This window comes from Amblyraja radiata, chromosome 24, assembly GCF_010909765.2.
Source record: "Amblyraja radiata isolate CabotCenter1 chromosome 24, sAmbRad1.1.pri, whole genome shotgun sequence".
NCBI classification, from domain to species: domain Eukaryota; kingdom Metazoa; phylum Chordata; class Chondrichthyes; order Rajiformes; family Rajidae; genus Amblyraja; species Amblyraja radiata.
In genome coordinates this window covers 35957234-35972313 of record NC_045979.1, presented here as the reverse complement: position 1 = coordinate 35972313, position 15080 = coordinate 35957234, and the positions used below count along the sequence as shown (strand labels likewise).

The 15080-nt window shown below is 45.8% G+C and overlaps 1 protein-coding gene across 2 annotated transcripts in view; it reads left to right on the top strand.

The window, feature by feature from the left end:
• frs3 (fibroblast growth factor receptor substrate 3) overlaps positions 1-14327 on the top strand; it is a 34232-nt gene extending 19905 nt beyond the window's left edge. Inside the window, exons 2-8 of one of the 2 annotated variants that reach the window (XM_033042925.1) lie at positions 203-308; positions 1557-1645; positions 3228-3414; positions 5645-5806; positions 7624-7787; positions 9494-10440; positions 14016-14327. In XM_033042925.1, coding sequence (XP_032898816.1) covers positions 1580-1645; positions 3228-3414; positions 5645-5806; positions 7624-7787; positions 9494-10440; positions 14016-14043 — 1554 coding nt within the window. In that variant the 5' untranslated portion in view covers positions 203-308; positions 1557-1579 and the 3' untranslated portion in view covers positions 14044-14327. Of the gene's footprint in view, positions 1-202; positions 309-1556; positions 1646-3227; positions 3415-5644; positions 5807-7623; positions 7788-9493; positions 10445-14015 lie in introns of those variants that run through there. The other variant, XM_033042926.1, reaches the window with a different exon arrangement.
• Positions 14328-15080: the final 753 nt, after the last annotated feature.

Genomic DNA, 15080 nt, shown 5'->3' with positions numbered 1-15080 from the left:
CGACCCGGATCGTCACCTATTCCCTTTTTCCACAGATTCAGTCTGACCCGCTGAATTACTCCAGCCTTTGTGTTTATCTATAATGTTTGATGTTTTATTATTAATGTCTCATTGTTAAATATTGTTAATTCAAGTGATATTTGAACACCATCTCCCTTGGGGGGAAAATACATAAATATGTTCTACCATTACTTCACCCCAGGTTAAAGGCATACGTGCTGAATGATGGCGTAAGTTTGTTTACCATGACTCCAAGTGGAGGCATCTGGAACAGAGTGGGCAGCTTTCCCACTAATGGCCAAGACTAGGTAAGAAACAAACAGCATGATCCTCAAATCACCAGCTTGTTACAGTATTGAGTAACAAACAGCTACATTTAACGTACCTGTAATTCATAATGTATGTTGTATAATAACAGGACTATTGAATGTTGTCATAATAGAGAGAGTTAGATATAGCACTTGGCCTAACGGAATCAAAGGAAATGGGGAGAAAGCAGGAACAGGGTATCGGTTTTGGATGATCAGCCATGATCATATTGAATGGCGGTGCTGGCTCGAAGGGCCGAATGACCTACTCCTGCACCTATTTTCTATGTTTCTACGTAATAAAGATCTTTCAATGCTGAAGTTTTGATGTAGAAGAGATGGGAAAAAACGTTGGTGACATGCCAATAATCAGTACATTTTTAGTTTAGTTTAGTTTAGAGATCCAGCGCGGAAACAGGCTCTTCGGCCCACTGAGTCTGCACCGACCAGCGATCACAGCACTTTAACACTATCCTGCACACATTAATGATAATCTACATTTATACCAGCTAATTATCCTACAAACCTCTACGTCTTTGGAGTGTGGGAGGAAACTGCAGATCTCAGAGAAAACCCACGCAGGTCACTGGGAGACCATACAAACTCCGTATAGACAGCACCCGTAGTCGGGATTGAACCCGGATCTCTGGCGGCACTGTGGCAGCAACATGCCACAGTGCTGCCCTAATATCTAATACCAATTTTCAAATCTAATACAAACCATTGTCAACGACTAAAACATCTGTTTTGTTGTAGCCCTTTAACCAATCTCAGTTAGGGGATGTGCTCAGAGGAGGAGGAGGAGGAGGAGGAGTAAGTGGACGAGGTTAGTGTTGCAGTGATTCAGAGGGGCGAACCTTGTGGGGAGGCTTCTGAGGCATACTGAAGGAAGCTGTGTAGGTTGGGGAACCCACTGGTTGTCCGGTAGTTCTTTATAGAATAGTTTTGGATGCGATTAATTTGTCTGTTCTCAATTGGCAAAACTGAGGGAAGAGAGATAGATCTGTACTTAAACAGTGTTTGTTCAGTATTGCTATTTAAAGCTAATATTTTTGCGTGTTATAGATTTTTAACACAAGATGAAAGAAAATTGTCTTAATAGGCTGTAAACTTTTATCATTTTAAACGAAGTTCGAAAGAAGAATCCAGTATTTACTATCTCAACAGTTAACTTTTTATTTCCGTATTGTCTACAATGGGTGGGAGTTCCAGAGATGACTTGTGTTGACGTTAACTTGTTTTATTCAGAGATCAGCTGGTCTGCTGAAGCCATGGGGAGTTGCTGGAGCTGTCTGGATAAAGACACAATCTCCGAAAACCACCCCACCAAATTCAAGGTAACACCTCGCCTTCCACAATCTTAAACAATTGAGTTTTAAGAAAATAAATAAGTTTGTTTGAAGGGAGATCCGTTGTTAATATTTCCCCTGATTTTGCAAAAAGCAGCACTGAACCGAAATGCATTTTAATAAAATTGGACAAACTCAAATTTCTTTTTCTTCTTCTCCTGTATGTGAGATATGTGAAGAGTGTTCTCTTTTGGCAAAGTGGTCCAATGCAGACACCAACTTGATGTTCTGGTTTGGCAAGTTCCCATCAACTGCGACCTTTGCAAGCGTTCCGACATATGAAACTAAAGCGGGACTGTCGGAGGCTAAGAGAGAATATTCAACGGCATAACATGTGTTGGCATTTGAAATGAGGAGCATGTCCCTGGAGCACCTGTAAACATGAAAGATATTTTTGAAGTTTTCTCTACTGTGCAATGGGAAGTTTTTGCAACTTGATAAGGGCAGCTTTTAGACTTTAGAGATACAACATGCGAACAGGCTCTTTGGCCCACCAAGTGCACACAGACCAGCGATCACCCCATACACTAACACTATTTTACACCATAGGAACAGTTTTATTCCTTTGATTTTATTTACCAAAATCAATTAACCTACAAGCCTGCACGTCTTTGGAGTGTGGGAGGAGACCAGAGAACCCTGAGGAAACTCACGCAGGTCACAGGAAGAACGTCCAAACCCCGGGTCTCTGGCGCTGTGAGGCAGCAACTCTACTGCTGCGCCACCGTGCCGCCTTTAGCTTGTAGGCCATAGGTAGGGTGAAGCAAGTGAAGGTGGATATTTTTGTTTGGCCTCTAAATCACTCCTGATGTGTCGGGAGTGGATGAGAAAGTGGAATAACATGGAACTAGTGTGATCGATGGTCAGTGTGGACTCGGTGGGTGGAAGAGCCTATTGCCATTTCATCTTTCCATTGAATTCAATAAATAAGGGGAGATCATCAGCCTGGTAAAGATGTATTAAAACTTTAGCTTGGTGACAAACTGGTAGAATCTTTATTCACAAGATTAGTTAGTCCCCAACATTTCCCCAAATCATTTCCAGCTATTGATACTGAGGAATCTTAGCTTAGTTTACTTCAGAGATACAGTACGGAAACACCCTTTGGCGCATCGAGTCTGCGCCAGCGATCACCCCGTACTCCAACACGATCCTACACACTACGGACAATTTACAATTTTTACCGATGCCAATTAACCTACAAACCTGTACATCGTTGTGTGTGAGATGAAACTGGAGCACCCGGAGAAAACCCACGTGGTCACAAGGAGAGCATACAAACTCTGTACGGACAGCTCTCGTAGTCGAGAACAAACCTGGGTCTCTGGCACCGTAAGTCAGCAACTCTACCGTTGCGCCACTGTACCGCCCTTGGCTTGTAGGCCACGCGGCCAAAGGGAGAACATATAGACAGCGCTCGTAGTCGGGATTGCTGATCTCTAAAGTCTAAAGAAGAACCAAGGGTGACAATGTATTTGTTTGTATTTTGTCTTTGAGTATTTTGTATTTGTATTTTGTCTTTGACTAAGTAAAGCCTGTGCTATGCTGAAGCGTGTGTTCTGTCCTGCAGGTGACCAATGTGGATGATGATGGTAATGAGCTGGGCTCTGGGATCATGGAACTGACCAGCTCCGAGTTAATTTTGCACACCAGGAAACGGGATGCTGTCAGATGGCCGTACCTCTGCCTGCGGCGCTATGGTTACGACTCCAACCTCTTCTCATTTGAAAGTGGAAGAAGATGCCAAACCGGGCAAGGTTGGTTTTGTTGTCTCCTGGTTGCCAAACACTTTAACTCCCCGTCCCATTCCCACACTGACGTCTCTGTCCTGGGCCGCCTCCATTGGCAAAGTGAGGCCCAATGCAAATTGGAGGAACAGCATCTCATATTTCGCTTGGGCAACTTGGTGGTATGAACGTTGATGTCTCTAACTTAAAGTAACCCTTGCGTCCCCTCTCTCACCGTCTCTCCCCCACCCCAGTCATCGTACTAGTTTCACTGTCGTCCTGTTGAGTTTAATTATCTGTATAATACATTATCACCTAGACCACAGCCAACAATGAACCATTGTGGGCTCCACCTATCCTAGATCATCATAACTTTTTAAACATCATTCATTAATTTGTTCTACGTCTCTGTATCACTGTCTATATCGCTTGTTTCCCTTTCCCCTTCACTCTTGGTCTGAAGAAGGGTCTCGACCAGAAACATCACCAATTCCTTTTCTCTAGAGATGCTGCCTGACCCAGCTGATTCTCCAGCTTTTCGTGTCTATCTTTGGTTTTGTATAGTCAGTGGAGGTCTTCATTAAGGTTACAGAATTTCTTCTTGTTTTGCTTGTAAACTTTGCTGAACCAGTCCTGTTCACTTGGGTTGAAACAAGGAACTGCAGGTGCTGGTTTATACCAATGATGGACACAAAGTGCTGGAGTAACTCAGCGGGTCAGGCAGCATCTCTGGAGAAAAACGATGTGTGACGTTTCGGTTTGGGACCCTTCAGATTGAAGAAGGGTCCTGACCCGAAACATCTCCTGCACCTAGTTTCTATGTTTCTGTGGGTTATTGATTGGGGATGATCAGCCATGATCACAATGAATGGCGGTGCTGGCTCGAAGGGCCTATGGTCTCCTCCTGCACCTATTTTCCATATTTTTATCACATATGTTATATGTGTCTGTCCCGTTTACTTAGGGATTTCCTACCTCCAGACCTTATTTTTGTCTTCTGATGTCCAATGTAATAAAAACTTGCTCCAATCCCTTTAGTTACTGGAAACCGAGCAGATCTTTATGTTATAGACAAGATGAACTGTTTTCAAATTCAATGGCAATGTGATTGGATGTGTGTTGATATTTGTTCCCACAGTTAAACGTGTTGGTTCTTTAGTTTAATAATTTAGAATCAATCTTGTTGAGGCAAGGGGGAATTCTGTGACACTCCATTGCAATTTTATTTCTAATAGATTCTGAGCACCACCTGCTGTTTGATGAAAGAAATGCCGATAGATTTGTGGTGTAGAACTCATAGCTGCAGCATGAAATGCCGATAGATTTGTGGTGTAGAACTCATAGCTGCAGCATGAAATGCCGATAGATTTGTGGTGTAGAACTCATAGCTGCAGCATGAAATGCCGATAGATTTGTGGTGTAGAACTCATAGCTGCAGCATGAAATGCAGAGCAATTGCACAATACACAAAATATTTTACATGCAGCACTTAAACGTTCATAAGTTATTGGAGCAGAATTAGGCCACTCGGCCCATCAAGTCTACTCTGCCATTCGATCATGGCTGATCTATCTCTCCCTCTCACCCCCATTCTCCTGCCTTCACCCCATAACCCATGACACCCCTGACAAAAGGTCTTCTTCTTCTTGCGTATGGCGTGCCCAGCCTGAAGTTCTAGGACAACTTGTTCTATTTGATCTTATTTGATTGTGCACGCCGGGTTGATTGCATTCGTCGAAACAGGGTGGACCACGTGAAGGTTGCAATCTCCCCACCCCGACAAAAGGTCAATAGACAATAGGTGCAGGAGTAGGCCATTCGGCCCTTCGAGCCAGCACCGCCATTCACTGTGCTCATGGCTGATCATCCACAATCAGTACCCCGTTCCTGCCTTCTCCCCATATCCCTTGACTCCGCTATCTTTAAGAGCTCTATCCAACTCTCTTGAAAGCCTCCAGAGAATTGGCCTCCACTGTCTCCTGAGGCAGAGAATTCCACAGACTCACAACTATCTGTGTGAATTTTTTTTCCTCATCTCTGTTCTAAATGGCTTACCCCTTATTCTTAAACTGTGGCCCTTGGTTCTGGACTCCCCCAACATCGGGAACATGTTCCCTGCCTCTACCGTATCCAAACCCTTAATAATCTTATGTTTCAATAAGATGCCCTCTCATCCTTTCCTGTTAAATGTTTTCCCTCCCCAACCTTAAACCTGCGTCCTTTTAACCGCACGCACTGACTGCTTCTACTTGTTTTGCAGGCATTTTTGCCTTCAAGTGTGCACGTGCGGAGGAGATCTTCAACCTCCTCCAGGAGATCATGCAGTGTAACAGCATCAATGTGGTTGAGGAGCCCATGATGATATCAAGAAACCCTCATCCGACGGAGATTGATTTACCAAGGACGCCACAAACACCGACCAGTGAGTGCCCACGGCAGAAGCATTTAGTGTGCCCGGGATAGGAGAGGCGGTGGGGGTGTTAAACTAGTTTGTGTAGGAAGGATGCTGAGATCTGGTATTTTGTTGGTTCACATGCTTGATCAATGGTGTTTTATCATTAATGTCTTATTATTATTAATGTTTAGTGTTTTCTGAATCATTCGTAACTGTCACTCTGTTATGTTGTCACTTGTGGGCGGAGCACCAAGGCAAATTCTTTGTATGTGAATACTTGGCCAATAAAATTACTTACTTACTTACTTAGATAGGTGGTAACTCAGCGAGTCAAGCAGCATCTCTGGAGAGAAGGAACAGGCAACATTTTGGGTTGATACTGGTCTGAAGAAGGGTCTCGACCCGAAACGCCACCTATTCCTTTTTTCCAGAGATGCTGCTGACCCACTGAGTTACTCCAGCATTTTGAGTTGAATTGGTTTGTATTGGACAGACACTCCCTATCCACATCCTCTTGCCATATTTATCTGTTTCATATCTGCAACTGGTAACAATATGCATTCATTTGATTTTAAAGGTATTGTCAAAATCAACTCTAAACTGACAATTGTTCTGACTTAAATTGAGGAGGGTCTCAGCAGGTCAGGCGCATCAGTGGAGGAACTAGATAGGAGACGTTTCAAGTGTGGACTGAAGAAGGGTCCCAACCTAAAATGTCACCTATCCATTTCCTCCAAAGCTGCTCCGGCACTTTGTTTTGCTCTTGATTTTGTAGGTAACATAGTCTCACACTTGTTACTGTTTTCTGAATGAATGAATAAGTTTATTGGCCAAGTATTCACATACAAGGAATTTGCCTTGGTGCTCCGCCCGCAAGTGACAACATGACATACAGTGACAGTTAGGAATGACACATAAAACATTCAACATTTTATCTTAATAGACCCATGGACTCTATTGGAAATTGTGCTTTTCCATTTTGAAACCAGTTGTTTACTAAAAAAAAAGGAGACAAAGTACTGGAGTAACTCAGCAGGTCAGGCAGCATCTGCGGATGGGATGGACTGGTGAAGTTTTTGGTTGAGAAAGGAGAGGTCTCGACCTGAAATGGTGCCTGTCCATTCCCGCCATAGATCCGCTGAGTTTCTCCAGCACTTTGTGCCTTGCTCAAGAATCTAGCCCCTCGTCTTCATCGATCTGAACTATCTTTGCTTCTGTCGAGCTATAGTGCACTCCATATTTCACGTGCACATTATCTTTGCGTCAGTGTGGCTCCTGGTACCTTCATTCTTGTTTACTTTCTTGGAAAGTTCCCTTGATCTCCGTTCTGGTGTTTGGCTAGGTTAGAGCAGAGGAATAAAGGTCAAGTCAAGAGAGCTTTATGTCCCAAAACGCAACATTGCAATTCTTACTTGCAGAAGCAGAACAGATAAGATGATATAATTCTGAGCCTGTTTGGAGGTTGTGGTGTTTAATGGCCTGATGGTTGTAAGGAAGAAACTGTTCCTGAACCTGGACGTTACATTTTTCGGGCTCCTATACCTTCTTGCTGATGACAGGGGTGAAATGAGAGCATGGCCAGGGTGGTGTGGGTCTCAGCTGGTGCTGGCTGCCTGCCTTTTTAAGGCAGCGCCTCCAGTCGACCCCTTTGATGGTGGGGAGGTCAGCACCTGTGATAGACCGGGGCAGTGCTCACCACTTTTTGCGATCTTTGTGGTTCCTGGGCATTTGAGTTGCCGAAGCAGGCCATGACGCAGTCAATATACTCTGTAAGGTGGAATAAAGATGGGGAGACGGTGCAATTCTGTTGCTTAATGAAGCTGTGTTTATTTCTTTGCTTTCAGCCCCCAGTTTCACCGTGCCCGGTTTTCCTAATGGATTCCCTTGTTACCCATCCATGGGCGATGGCTCCTCTCACCCTTCGACTCGACACCCATCCATTGGGAGTGCTCGTCTGTCCTCGGTGGGGGAAGAGTCCACCCACCCACTCATAGGAGGGGATGACCAGGTGTGTGGACGTTATATCCGTGTGTGGGAGAATCCACTGCGCACTGTGTACTTGCAAACTAATACAGTGGGAAATGAAACCGATATCAGGATCAGGCAAACGTCACCATCCAAAACGGTCACGTCTGAAACCTTTGGGCCAGTGTCCTGGGAAAGAGGTTGTGAAAATCCACGATACTCCTACCTGACCCACCCAATCTTTAAGAATAAGGAGTAAGCCATTTAGAACGGAGACGAGGAAACACTTTTTCTCACAGAGAGTGGTGAGTCTGTGGAATTCTCTGCCTCAGAGGGCGGTGGAGGCAGGTTCACTGGATGCTTTCAAGAGAGAGATAGATAAGGCTCTTAAAAATAGCAGAGTCAGGGGATATGGGGAGAAGGCAAGAACGGGGTACTGATTGGGGATGATCAGCCATGATCACAGTGAATGGCGGTGCTGGCTCGAAGGGCCGAATGGCCTACTCCTGCACCTATTGTCTATTGTCTAAATACACAGGTGCCAGACCATCAGATGTGAGGCCAGGTTGATGAGGTGCTCACTGAGGAGTGAAAGTCCAGGCAAAATGGACACAGCTTTCTTTCCTCACTCGCACCTCATGCCCTGGCATCCCAGTGGACGAGCTGTCAGAGGAGGTAGTCGAGGCAGGTTCTATAACAACATTTAGTAGACACTTGGACAGGTACATGGATTCAAGATTCAATTTAATTATCACGTACCATTTAAGGTACAGTGAAATTTGAGTTACAATACAGCCATGCTAAGTAAAAAGCAACAAGACACACAGCCACATAAAATAAAATTTAACATAAACATCCACCACATTCCTCACTGTGATGGAACGTTTAGAGGGATATGGGCCAACCGCGGGCAGGTGGGACTAGTTTAGATGGGGCATTATTGGCATGGGCAATGTTGGGCCGAAGGGCCTGTTTTTGTGCTGTATAACTCTATGATTCTAATGACATTGTGGCTCAATGGATTGTAAATTAGATTGGTATTATCATTGGTGAGAGGGGCAAAGATCAAAGGCGAATATGAATTGTCCCTAGTGTGAAGGATAGTGCTAGTATACAGGGTGATTGCCGAAGGGCCTGCTTCCATGGTGTATCTCTCTGGTGGATGTCACGTTTTACAGCAAAGATGGAAATGAATGGGATTGTACGGGTTTCACAACAGTTTATTGGTAATTAGATAATCAGCAGATAATTAGACTTGGTAAATCATGGGTTAAAATACAGTTTGCATTCTACTTAAGATTGGCACAAAAAGCTGGGATAACTGTGTAGGTCAGGCAGCACCTTTACATACTAATTTTTAAACTAACTTTTAAGTCGAATTAAAACATATTCCATGATAAACTTGCACGATCATTTGCACCATCGTATATAAAATCTTGATTAACTTTGGCAGCTTTAATAACGTCTAAGTGGTCAGATGGCAGCAACTGAACCAGAGAACAGTCCTGAACTACTATCTACCTCATTGGTGGCCCTTGGACTATCCTTGTTCGCACTTTACTGGTTTTACCTTGCGCTAAATGTTATTTCCTTATCATGCTGTGAATGGATCGATTGTAACCACATATTGTCTTTCCGCTGACTGGATAGAACGCAACAAAACGGTTTTCACTGTACCTCGGTACACGTGACAATAAACTAAACTGTACTGATTTTATTCCAACCTTTTGTGGCCTTGTTCCCCCACAGATTCACACGTACGTGAATACTTCCAATGTCGACGAGGAGCGGAAGCAGCGCACCTGCGTCCACGGCCTGCCGGAGCCGCGGCCCTCCGTCTCGGACATGATGCATGGCCACGCCAACCACTGCCCCGCCCTGGAGGAGCGGTCCCCTCAGGTCCTGCTGCAGCCGGGCGAGGTCAAGTTTGTACTGGGACCCACGCCGGTGCAGAGGAGAATAATTGAGCTCGAGCGGATCGACAGGCACAGGGAGCTGGCCGAGTACAGCGCGGCGGTGGCCTACCAGGAGCGAGACCCTTTCCAGGACGGCTGCGACCAGAACGCCATGTGCTCCTCCATGAACAAGATGACTTACGAGAACGTCAACGGTTTGCCCGTGTCGTCCGGGTCGGGGTTGAGGCGAGGCCGTCTCAAGATGTGCGGGGACGGCCAGAACCACAATAACTGTGCTCATAGGAAGACAGCCATGCTGAACTACGAAAACCTGCCCTCTTTACCTCCCCTGTGGGAAAGCCAGACGCAGAGGCAGGAGGAAGAGGACTGGAGTGACTCTGGATCCCCCCCACAAAACGGATACCATAATAACCTGGACCCACTGCGGAACTACGTCAACACGGAGAACGTCACCATTCAGCCCGGCTTACACAAGGTCGACTTCTCCCGGCAGCGGGAATGCACTCCTAACGTCTTCAGCTTCGACTTTAGATGCCCGTGCCCCGAGCAGAGACAATTAAACTACATCCAGGTGGAGCTGGAGGGTGCCAGTGACTCTGATGTACCCCAGACCCCCAGAATGCCCAGCACTCCGGTCCCACCAACTCCCACACGTAGGACTGAGTTTTACGCTGTTATAGACATTAAAAAGACAGCTGCTATGTCCAGTTTGCAAAAAGCACTACCGAGGGATGATGGAACGGCACGCAAGACCAGGCACAACAGCACAGACCTGCCATTGTAAGCACCTGATTTAATCTCTCTCTTTGTTTCAGTCTAGAAATAGATATAGCAACTTGTCCTCACCAATATCTTAGTTTAGTTTAGTGATACAGCGTGGACGCAGGCACTTCAGCCCACCGAGTCGGCGCCGACTAGCGATCCCTGCACGAATGAAGGGAATATTAGAATATGCACACTTAGAATATTATATGCAGTTCTGGTCACTGTGCTACTGGAAGATGTAATTACGCTGGAGGTGGTGAGAAAAGATTCACATGGATGTTGCAGAGACTGGAAGGCTTGGGATTATTTTCCCTGGAGCGAAGGAGACCTTACAGAGGTCAAAATCGCGAGGGGCATAAATAGGACAGGTAGTCATATTCTTTTTCCAATGGTAGGGGAATATAAAACTAGAGGGCATTAGTTTTAGGCGAGGTAAAAGATCAAGAGGGTCTGAGGGGCAAATTTTTCATAGTGGGTGATGGGTATATGGATCAAACCAACAGAGAAAGTGGTCGAGCTGGGTACAATTATAATGTTTAAAAGATATTTGGACAGGTACATGGATAGAAAAAGTTTAGGAGAATATGGACAAAATGCTAGCAAATGGGACTAGCTTGGGTAGGCACGTTGGTCAGCATGAATAGGTTAGGCCGATGGGCCTGAGTTTGTGCTGTACAATTAAGTGTCTATAAAGTAACAAACTATTGATAATGCAGGTTTTTTTTTAATGTAGTCTACATGGATTTCTGGAAGCTTTTAAGTCCTATTAAGGCCCTTGTGGCTAAAGGGATCAGGGGGTATGGAGAGAAGGCAGGTACGGGATACTGAGTTGGATGATCAGCCATGATCATATTGAATGGCGGTGCAGGCTCGAAGGGCTGAATGGCCTACTCCTGCACCTATTTTCTATGTTTCTATGTTTTTCTATGTTACACACACACACACACACACACACACACACACACACACACACACAGACACACACGCACACACACACACACACACACACACACACACACACACACACACACACCACACACGACACACGACACACGCACACGCACGACAATTTACAATTTTACTAAGCCAATTAACCTACAAACCTGCACATCTTTGGATTGTGGGAGGAAACCGGAGAAGCTGGAAAAAAACTCACACGGGTCCCAGGGAGAACGTACAAACTCCATACAGACAGCACCCGCAGTCAGGTTGGAACCCGGGTGTCTGGAGCTGAGAGGCAGCAACTCTACCGCTGCGCCACCACGCCACACTATTTCTCAGCCATTTCTCCTTCCTCTATTACACTGCCCCTTCCTGTAGATTCTTGAAGTGGAAAGAACCATTCTTGAAGTAGATTAGACTGTTTAGTTCAAAGTTTACAGATACAGCATGGAAACGGGGTCTTGGCTCACAAGGTCATCAGTGATACGAGCAGATTAGGCCATTCGGCCCATCGTCTACTCCATTCAGTCATGACTGATCAATCTTTCCCTCCTAACCCCATTCTCCTGCCTTCTCCCCATAACCTCTGACACCCGTACTAATCAAGAATCTATCTATCTCTGCCATAAAAATATCCATTAACAGCCTCCACAGCCGTCTGTGGCTAAGAATTCCACAGATTCACCACCCTCTGACTAAAGAAATTCCTCCTCGTCTTCTTAAAGGAACGTCCTTTCTCCCACTAGTGGAAGCATCCTCTCCACATCCACTCTATCCAGGCCTTTCACTATTTGGTACGTTTTAATGGGGTCCCCCTCATTCTTCTAAACTCCAGCGAGTACAGGCCCAGCGCCGTCAAACGCTCATCATTTCTTAACCCACTCATTCCTGGGATCATTCTTGTAAACCTCCTCTGGACCCTCTCCAGGGCCATTCATATCCTTCCTCACATATGGTGCCCAAAATTGTCCACCCTGTTCGCACTCGTTCTACGTCATTCCCACTTTCCCATCCACTCCCTACACACTAGCGGTGATGTATAGAGGGTCAATTAGCCTACAAACCCGCACGTCTTGATGATGTGGGAGGAAACCGGAGCACCCGGAGGAAAGGGGGAATGTGCATACTCCACACGCAGACAAGCACCCATGGACAGGATTGAACCACGGTCTCTGGCGCTGTGAGGCAGCAGCTCTACCCGCTGCACCATTCTGCCGCCATTTATATATTTCATATCTACACTAGGATTCCGCCCCCGTGCTCATCCAAAGTTCTCTGTGTTGCCACACTCGCACTTTACCTGTGAGAATGGTGACAAAAAGACAACTCCAATTTCTATAGTTTCTTTCCTTCCCCTCCCAAAACACGCCAAAGAACTGTGACGCCATGAATATGACGCCATATATTGTACCTGTGACCGCGTGGGTTTCCTATTTCATTTTATTGATTTTCTTCCCCCTTTATAATTGGGATGTTGTGTACACTGGGATGCTGTTAAGATGTCATAGAGCTATAGAGAGAGCATGGAAACAGGCCCTTCGGCCCAATTCATTCAGACTGACCAATAGCCTAACCGAGCTAGTCCCACTGCCTGGCCCAGATGCAAGGCTACAGAACAAATAAAGGTGAAAGAGGTGTTTATGAAGGAACTGCAGATGCTGGAAAATCGAAGGTACACAAAAATGCTGGAGAAACTCAGCGGGTGCAGCAGCATCTGTGGAGCGAAGGAAATAGGCGACGTTTCGAGCCGAAACCCTTCGGGTCTCGGCCCGAAACGTCGCCTATTTCCTTGGCTCCATAGGAAGAAGGGTCTCAGCCCGAAACGTCGCCTATTTCCTTCGCTCCATAGATGCTGCTTCACCCGCTGAGCTTCTCAAGGTGAACGAGGTGTTTTGCTTCAGGTTTGGTATTCTATATTTTAGTTTATTGAAAGTGGCGTCGCAGGTAGATATCGTGGTCAAAAAGCCTTTGGCACTGTGGCCTTCATCAGTCAGAGTATTGAGTATGGAAGTTAGGTCATGATGCAGTTATACAAGATTGTGGTGAGGCCATATTTACAGTATTGTGTTCAGTTTTGGGAACCGTGTTATGGGAACGATATTTCTAAGCTGGAAAGAGTACAAGGAAGATTTACGAGGATATCGGCAGGACTTGCGGGTCTGAGCTATACGGAGCTGTTGAGCAGGCTGGGACTCTGTTCCTTGGGGGGCAGGAGGATGAGGGGTGTACAAAATTGTGCAAAGACTATATCGCGTAAACATATAGAGTCTCTTGCCCAGAGTAGGGGAATCGAGAACCAGTGGACATGGGCTTAAGGTGAAGGGGCGAAGATTTAATAGGAACCTGAGGGGTAACTTTTTCACACAAAGGGTGGTGGGTATATGGAACAAGCTGCCAGAGGAGGCAGTTGAGGCTGGGACTATTGCAACGTTTAACTAACATTTATTCAGGTATATGGCTAGGATTGGTTTGGAGGGATATTGGGCAAACGCGTGCATGTGGTACTAGTATAGATGTGACGTGTTGGTCGGTGTGGGCACGTTGGACTGAAGGGCCTGTTTCCACGCTGTATGACTCTTATGACTAATGGGTGGGGTTATATTCCATGTGTATGTATGTTTTTAATCTTTCTCTGTGTTTTCTTGCAGCTCTTCATTTGTTGGAACCCACTGCTAGCCATAATTGCCATTTAAAAATGAATTCATTGAAAATGTTCCACTTCAGAAGTGTCAAGTGTAGTACATTATCCTCTTTCAAGAAAACTTTCCCTTTTTTTTTAAGGGACAGTCTCTGACCCAGAGGTCAGAGGTTCTCAACTATTTCAGAATGGCTTTAAATTATTACTACATTCCTGCAGTGGTCCTCGGACTTTGAGACTCTTGGTCGAGAAATGAACATATTGATGGGGCTGCTACTTTCAGAATTGGGGCCACGTGCTTTTAGTAAATGTCTATGCTTTATGAAGTCAGTCCATTCCATTGATGTGCATCCTATTTAATGCTGTTTGAAATCGACTGCGTACAGGTGTCTGGGCAACATGCTGGAGATACAAGGGACTGCAGATGCTGGAAACTGGGGCAAAAACAGTCCCAAGTTTCTGGAAGAACTCAATGGGTCAGGCAGTATCTGTGGAGGCGGATGGATGTGGGAGGAAACCAGAGCACCTGGTTAAGGTTGGGGAGGTGGATGAATAAGCCCTGATGGGGGGGGGTCCCAACCGGGGGGGGGGGGGGGTCCCAACCAGGTACCTCAACCATTTCTGTTTCCTCTGCAGATGCTGCCTGACCCGTTGTGTTCCACCAGCAGCTTGTTTTTTGTCCCTCAGAAACATATTGTGTCTTTGATCCGTGCTTCAGGGAGTGGCTGAATGAGTTTGCAAACAGCCATTACTATGCATCGGTCAGCATCGCCTGTGGGTGAACAAAGTGAGAATGACGTGGAGTAGCTCCGTCACCACCGCCAGTAATGTTAAGGATGTTTTGTACAAATTCTAAAGGAAGTGCTCGGTGAAATGTCTTGCGCGTTTCAGTGAGAAACGGAATCAAACGATTCACAAATTGCTGGAGTAACTCAGCGGGTCAGGCAGCATCTCTGGGGAACGTGGATAGGTGACATTTCGAGTCGGGTCCCTTCTTCAGACTGATTGTGGCAGGAGAGGAGGGGAGAGAGAATTTGCCCAGGTGTTGGAGAGGAGACTGTTTTAAAGCCACACG